The following is an 8,513-nucleotide window of genomic DNA, read 5'->3' as shown; positions in this document are numbered from 1 at the left end:
ATGAAGTTGCTGACCGTGTCTGTACTTGTTTGTTCCATGATGGCTCTGGCTGGAGCTGCTGGTGAGTATCTGACTGAATTTGTGTGTTTTTGTCTTTAGACCTCAATAAATAATAATAATAATATTAATAATAACCTCTAACTGATGTCTTTAACTGTCCAGCTCTTCAAGAAGCAGAGAAAGACAACGAGACAGAGGCAATAATTCAAGAAGGTGAATACATTTATTTATTCAGATTAATATTAGCTGAATGAACACTTACAGATCAAATTTGACCCATGTTTACATTTGAGAGCATTAAAAACACCACAAACATCTTTCTTTTAGCCAGAAATGTTTTTCTTAACATGACCCTGAATATACAAAATTGGAAATATTTTTTATGCAGCTGATACATATTTCTGTACATAGATGATTTTCTGGGTTAAATTTGATCCATGTTTATTCAAAAATTCTAAAATCACTATTCAAACATGTTGTCCCACTTTTCTCCACCATTTGTGTTCAGAGGAGCATCGTGTTGACAAGAGGTCAACATCTTGTCCCTCCCAATGGACTGAGTACAACGGCCGCTGTTTCCTCTACGTTCCTCGAACCTTGACCTGGGCTCAAGCTGAGGTAATCGAGACGATTTGTATTCACTGAAGAACACTTCAACATTTTCTTTGACTTGCACACTTGGTAACTTCCTCATCTAACTTTAGTGTTCTCTTATTACTCGTGTTATTATTTTTTCTGGGCAGCTTTATCAAGTTGCAAAGTATTTTGGGCGCACCCACTTCATTCTCCCCATAGACAATGTTAGGTGACTGACAGTTGGAACATTTCTACAGATTAGACTCTTCCAGTTGAATCATCAGTAGACAAGATGAACAGCTGCATTAGATAATATCTGGTACTTTGATTTTAAAAAAAAAAAGAAAGAAAATCGAAGGTACAAAACTACAATCTGCAGTGTAAATCGGCTCTTTTTTTCTCTGGGTCACTTTTGAGTGAATTCTGCAACTATGGCATCACCTTTTGTTTGCAACTTCGACAACAAAGGGTTTTAAATTTATTAACGCAGTGATTCTCACTTCTGACTGGCTTCTTCTCCATAGCAACAGCAGCTGAGGCTCATGGGTATTGTCATATCTTTAGCTGTCCACCAAAATGAGAGACAAAACATGATTTCTCAGTAACAGAGTTGAAATAATTGAAGCTGGTGGTTACAACATAGACCTATCGTATTGTTATAACACCAGTAGAGTCCTGTGTTTCTGTGTTCAGTGATATTGAGGATATTCTTTAAAGAAAGATTAGCAGCACCTTCCTATTCACATTTCTACTCTGTTGTCTGTTTATCTCCACTGTAGAAAAACTGCCAGTCCAAGGGTGCACACCTTGCATCGATTCATGGAACTCGGGAGTACAACCAGATTAAGAGGATAATATCAGATAGAACTCATGGCTCTCCTGAGACATGGATTGGAGGCTCTGACAGCCATGGGGTATGTCACGTATAATAACAAAAGATGTCTTATGAGCTTGAAAGTTCATTCTTGACTTTTGAAATTGTACTTTGACACCCATTGTCTGAGGAAGGCCCGAGATGTGGCTAAAAGCTTTGGAAATATCAAGTAAATAGACTTTGTAATAAGAATATCAAACCTTTTGGCATTTAGAGTGGTGATTACATTAGGTTATCTTTATTTATATGCATCAATTGTCTTCCATTCGATCTTCTAGGAGGGTGTTTGGCTCTGGAGTGATGGCACACCTTTCGCCTACTCATACTGGTGCAGAGGAGAGCCTAATGACTACTGGAACCAGGACTGTATTCAGATGAACTACGGAGGTAAACCATAAAATACATTACTTTGCATGAGAGAATTATGTAATTATGTAGAATTATGTAATTATGTAAGTGGTGCAAGAAAGGACGCATAACAAAAACAAGGTGACTTCATGAAAAACTAAAAATGTGACTGCATGGACATTTCATTGATGATGTTGCTGGAAAACCTGTGTGTCCATAGGCTCTATAGGCTCAGCTTGTTTCTCTGATAACTTAAGATTATATAACTTATAATTTCAAGTTAATTAAACCTAAAATACATTTAAAAAAAATTTTGGTACTGAAAAATACTACTTGAACTGATTAACTAGGAACTGGCCTGCTGCTACGGTGTCCAGTAAGAACTCAACCAGAGATGTTGAAGTTAAATCCAGGATGTTTATTTAGAACCAGCTGAATTGGCAGATGATGTGTGGTTATTCTGCAATATACATATTAAAATTTAAAGCACATGAGAGGTATAGTATATCAAACTATGTTAAATATAGTTAAAAATAATGATAAGCAAACTACCAATAGCTCAAAAATCTGTAAGAAATATACATAATACATAATATTCCTGACTCCCCATGCCTAAAAGGAATTGAGTTGAAAATTTACAGAGATGTTCTTCAGTGACATGTGTGAGTGATTAAAGATAATTTGTGGCATTCACCGATTAAGGAAAAGAAAAAGAAAATATTCTTGCATCTAAAGTCTGTTACTCCACCGACCTCACTGCGAGCAATTTTCATTAGAACTACTTTCTATTAAAGAAAATGGTCCCTAAAGTGACAGCATGTCACCTTTTGGTTTATCAAGAGTTACAAGTGCAAAGACAATGCTGTTTAAGTTCTTTAAAGGACAGGTTCACAATTTTTTAAGTGTGTCTTAAAACAACAGTCAGGAGCTCAAATGAACATTGAAACATGTTTTTCTTGCTGTAATCATTCCTCCTGTTCATACTGACCATTAGAAGATCCCTTCATAATGCACTTACAATGGAAGTGATGGAGGACAAAATCCACAGTCCTCCTTGTGTACAAAAATATATTTAAAAGTTGATCTGAAGCTAATATGAAGCTTCAGTGTCCAAATGAGTCAAATCCAGTAGATATCTTTCAACATTACAGTGTTTTTGTTACTATACTTCCACCACAGCTCAACAGGGAAACATATTGGCATATAACCTCATATTAGCTTCAGATAAACATTTAAATACATTTTGGCTCAAATTAATGGTTGTGGGTTTTGCTCCCATCACTACATTGTAAGTGCATTATGAAGGAATCTTGTAATGGTCAGTATGAACAGGAGGAGTGATTACAGCAAGAAAAACATGTTTCAATGTTCATTTGGGCACTCATTTTTGAGTTGCACAAACTTAACTCCATTAACTTCCGATGCCATCTAAAATCTTCAAGAAATGAATCCAAAACTACCTCCATGCATAGATGCAGCTAGAGGACTGTGAGAAGTTATAGCTGTGTGTCATTTTGGTGGACTAACCCTTCAACCTCCTCTGTGGAGCCAATTAGAGGCCAACAGCCTCCAGGCTCCTTTATATTTATCTAATGCCGACTCACTTCTCTAGAGATTCTTATTAAAAGTGGGGCAGATCCAAAACCATCCAACAAGAAAGCCACTTGTCAAAACAGAAAGTCAGCACTGAGTTACATCATCAGGGTGTAACATGTCTGTCTCTATACTTATTGAAGGAAAGCGTCATATAAGGTCTGCATCATCTCCACCATGAAGTTGCTGATCGTATCTGTACTCGTTTGTTCCATGATGGTTCTGGCTGGAGCTGCTGGTGAGTATCTGACTGAATTTGTGTGTTTTTGACTGACATCAATAAATAATAATAAAAATAATAATAATAACCTCTAACTGACATGTTTAACTGTCCAGCTCTTCAAGAAGCAGAGAAAGAGCACGAGGCAGTGGCAAAAATTCAAGAAGGTGAATACATTTATTTATTCAGATTAATACTGATACACATTTTGTACAAAGGGGATGTTCTGGGTTAAATTTAATCTGTGTTTATTCAGAAATCACCATTCAAAAATGTTGTAGGGTAGCTACTGTCAGAATGTAAGGGTTAAAGTGCATCACACTCTGTCTGGAAGTTACCCACTTTTCTCCACCATTTCAGTTCAGAGGAGCATCATGTTGACAAGAGGTCAACATCTTGTCCCTATGGCTGGACTAAGTACCACGGCTGCTGTTTCTTCTACATTCCTTGAGCTTTAAGCTGGGCTCAAGTTAGGTAATTGGGATGATCTGCATTCACTGAAGTACACTTCAACATTTTCTTTGTTTATTCTGTTTGTTTTGACTTGCACACTTGGTAACTTCCTCATTTAACTTTAGTGTCGTCTCATTAATCACATTGTTATTTTTCCTGGGCAGCTTTATCAAGTTGCAAAGTGTGAAGAGCTATTTTGGGCGCATCTGGTCCATTTTCCCCATAGACAACATTAGGTCACTAAGAGTTGGAACATTTCTACAGATTGGATTGACATGGAACTCTTCCAGTTGAATCATTAGTAGAAAAGATGAACAACTGCATTAGATAATATCTGCTACTTTGATGGAAAAAACAATCAAAGGTACAAACTGCAAAACTTCAGGGTCGAAACTAATTATGAATCCCAAGTGCATCCAATCCACTATAATGCCTAACAGTAAATCTTAATTAAAGAAGTAGCTTAAAATAACTTAATCTTGGAAAAAAGTTGGAGTCACTCATTTTTGTGAATTTAACATAACTCAATGAATTGTTGAAGGAACTCAGTTGTTTTGAGTGCAATTAAATTTTTTGATCATTTTGGGTATTGGTAATATAATTCCATTTTGTTCAATCGACTCATTTTCTTAAAGTTGACTTTACATCATTACAAAAATGTATGCCCTGCCAATGGGCAGCTATAATGCTGAGTATGGTTTTGGATGTTTTGATTTTTTTTTTTTTTTTTCAGTTTATAAATCATCATATTGTACCAAAGTAAACCAAAGAATGGATTCAAATGATTCTTTATCATTATTGTAATCATCTCCCAAAGATTTGATGTTAGTTGCATTAAAAAAGTATTACAATCAATCAATTTTGATAATTCATTAATAATGTAAGTACATTTTCAAGTAAATGGCCATTATTTTATGTTTCTAGCTTCTCAAATTTAATAATTTTTTGCTTTTCCTTGTCTAATAAGAAAATTGAATATTTTGGGTTTTGGACTGTTGTTAGGACAAACAAGGCATCTGATGATATCACCAAACAATTAAAATAAAAATCAGCAGATTTATTGAAAATAGTCATTAACTGCCCACCTAAACTTTATTCACTCTCCATTTGTATTTGGGCAACCCAGTTAGTTACATCCTGTCCAGAATACAAACAGTGAACCTGCAGTTCACTTTGTCATCTTTACGCCATGGTACTGAAAAACAGGGAGGCATGACCATTTCGGACCAGTTTGCACTGGATGAAAAGACTAATATTTACTTTAAACAAACTATGTGATGGATGGACAGATAATTCTCTGTATATAAGAGCTGGTCCTTCTCTTGTTCAGCATCTACACTCAGACGGAGGAAAATTACCCAAAAGCAGGTTTGCTTTGCTTCTCTCTCTTCACGCTCTCTTCTTCTATTTGGTTCTCTCTCATCATTCACTACAGTTAATCTGCTTTAAATATCACTAACATGTCTGTCTCTATACTTACTGAAGGAAAGCATCATATAAGGTCTGCACCATGAAGTTGCTGACCGTGTCTGTACTTGTTTGTTCCATGATGGCTCTGGCTGGAGCTGCTGGTGAGTATCTGACTGAATTTGTGTGTTTTTGTCTTTAGACCTCAATAAATAATAATAATAATATTAATAATAACCTCTAACTGATGTCTTTAACTGTCCAGCTCTTCAAGAAGCAGAGAAAGACAACGAGACAGAGGCAATAATTCAAGAAGGTGAATACATTTATTTATTCAGATTAATATTAGCTGAATGAACACTTACAGATCAAATTTGACCCATGTTTACATTTGAGAGCATTAAAAACACCACAAACATCTTTCTTTTAGCCAGAAATGTTTTTCTTAACATGACCCTGAATATACAAAATTGGAAATATTTTTTATGCAGCTGATACATATTTCTGTACATAGATGATTTTCTGGGTTAAATTTGATCCATGTTTATTCAAAAATTCTAAAATCACTATTCAAACATGTTGTCCCACTTTTCTCCACCATTTGTGTTCAGAGGAGCATCGTGTTGACAAGAGGTCAACATCTTGTCCCTCCCAATGGACTGAGTACAACGGCCGCTGTTTCCTCTACGTTCCTCGAACCTTGACCTGGGCTCAAGCTGAGGTAATCGAGACGATTTGTATTCACTGAAGAACACTTCAACATTTTCTTTGACTTGCACACTTGGTAACTTCCTCATCTAACTTTAGTGTTCTCTTATTACTCGTGTTATTATTTTTTCTGGGCAGCTTTATCAAGTTGCAAAGTATTTTGGGCGCACCCACTTCATTCTCCCCATAGACAATGTTAGGTGACTGACAGTTGGAACATTTCTACAGATTAGACTCTTCCAGTTGAATCATCAGTAGACAAGATGAACAGCTGCATTAGATAATATCTGGTACTTTGATTTTAAAAAAAAAAAGAAAGAAAATCGAAGGTACAAAACTACAATCTGCAGTGTAAATCGGCTCTTTTTTTCTCTGGGTCACTTTTGAGTGAATTCTGCAACTATGGCATCACCTTTTGTTTGCAACTTCGACAACAAAGGGTTTTAAATTTATTAACGCAGTGATTCTCACTTCTGACTGGCTTCTTCTCCATAGCAACAGCAGCTGAGGCTCATGGGTATTGTCATATCTTTAGCTGTCCACCAAAATGAGAGACAAAACATGATTTCTCAGTAACAGAGTTGAAATAATTGAAGCTGGTGGTTACAACATAGACCTATCGTATTGTTATAACACCAGTAGAGTCCTGTGTTTCTGTGTTCAGTGATATTGAGGATATTCTTTAAAGAAAGATTAGCAGCACCTTCCTATTCACATTTCTACTCTGTTGTCTGTTTATCTCCACTGTAGAAAAACTGCCAGTCCAAGGGTGCACACCTTGCATCGATTCATGGAACTCGGGAGTACAACCAGATTAAGAGGATAATATCAGATAGAACTCATGGCTCTCCTGAGACATGGATTGGAGGCTCTGACAGCCATGGGGTATGTCACGTATAATAACAAAAGATGTCTTATGAGCTTGAAAGTTCATTCTTGACTTTTGAAATTGTACTTTGACACCCATTGTCTGAGGAAGGCCCGAGATGTGGCTAAAAGCTTTGGAAATATCAAGTAAATAGACTTTGTAATAAGAATATCAAACCTTTTGGCATTTAGAGTGGTGATTACATTAGGTTATCTTTATTTATATGCATCAATTGTCTTCCATTCGATCTTCTAGGAGGGTGTTTGGCTCTGGAGTGATGGCACACCTTTCGCCTACTCATACTGGTGCAGAGGAGAGCCTAATGACTACTGGAACCAGGACTGTATTCAGATGAACTACGGAGGTAAACCATAAAATACATTACTTTGCATGAGAGAATTATGTAATTATGTAGAATTATGTAATTATGTAAGTGGTGCAAGAAAGGACGCATAACAAAAACAAGGTGACTTCATGAAAAACTAAAAATGTGACTGCATGGACATTTCATTGATGATGTTGCTGGAAAACCTGTGTGTCCATAGGCTCTATAGGCTCAGCTTGTTTCTCTGATAACTTAAGATTATATAACTTATAATTTCAAGTTAATTAAACCTAAAATACATTTAAAAAAAATTTTGGTACTGAAAAATACTACTTGAACTGATTAACTAGGAACTGGCCTGCTGCTACTGTGTCCAGTAAGAACTCAACCAGAGATGTTGAAGTTAAATCCAGGATGTTTATTTAGAACCAGCTGAATTGGCAGATGATGTGTGGTTATTCTGCAATATACATATTAAAATTTAAAGCACATGAGAGGTATAGTATATCAAACTATGTTAAATATAGTTAAAAATAATGATAAGCAAACTACCAATAGCTCAAAAATCTGTAAGAAATATACATAATACATAATATTCCTGACTCCCCATGCCTAAAAGGAATTGAGTTGAAAATTTACAGAGATGTTCTTCAGTGACATGTGTGAGTGATTAAAGATAATTTGTGGCATTCACCGATTAAGGAAAAGAAAAAGAAAATATTCTTGCATCTAAAGTCTGTTACTCCACCGACCTCACTGCGAGCAATTTTCATTAGAACTACTTTCTATTAAAGAAAATGGTCCCTAAAGTGACAGCATGTCACCTTTTGGTTTATCAAGAGTTACAAGTGCAAAGACAATGCTGTTTAAGTTCTTTAAAGGACAGGTTCACAATTTTTTAAGTGTGTCTTAAAACAACAGTCAGGAGCTCAAATGAACATTGAAACATGTTTTTCTTGCTGTAATCATTCCTCCTGTTCATACTGACCATTAGAAGATCCCTTCATAATGCACTTACAATGGAAGTGATGGAGGACAAAATCCACAGTCCTCCTTGTGTACAAAAATATATTTAAAAGTTGATCTGAAGCTAATATGAAGCTTCAGTGTCCAAATGAGTCAAATCCAGTAGATATCTTTC

The 8,513-nt window shown here is 35.9% G+C and overlaps 2 protein-coding genes across 2 annotated transcripts; both read left to right on the top strand.

The window, feature by feature from the left end:
* Positions 1–1,848, top strand: LOC121890008 (ladderlectin-like). The gene is made up of 5 exons (XM_042402256.1): positions 1–61; positions 163–213; positions 509–618; positions 1,356–1,490; positions 1,729–1,848. The coding sequence occupies exons 1-5, from the start codon at positions 1–3 to the stop codon at positions 1,846–1,848; spliced, it is 477 nt and encodes a 158-aa protein (XP_042258190.1).
* A 3,726-nt stretch (positions 1,849–5,574) lies between these two features.
* LOC121890007 (ladderlectin-like) lies at positions 5,575–7,422 on the top strand. The gene is made up of 5 exons (XM_042402255.1): positions 5,575–5,635; positions 5,737–5,787; positions 6,083–6,192; positions 6,930–7,064; positions 7,303–7,422. Exons 1-5 carry the CDS (start codon positions 5,575–5,577, stop codon positions 7,420–7,422), a joined length of 477 nt encoding a protein of 158 aa, XP_042258189.1.
* Positions 7,423–8,513: the final 1,091 nt, after the last annotated feature.

The sequence above is a fragment of the Thunnus maccoyii genome, chromosome 22 (genome assembly GCF_910596095.1).
Source record: "Thunnus maccoyii chromosome 22, fThuMac1.1, whole genome shotgun sequence".
Taxonomy (NCBI): Eukaryota; Metazoa; Chordata; class Actinopteri; order Scombriformes; family Scombridae; genus Thunnus; species Thunnus maccoyii.
The sequence above is the reverse complement of the archived record's forward strand: the minus strand, read 5'-3'. Positions and strand labels throughout refer to the sequence as shown.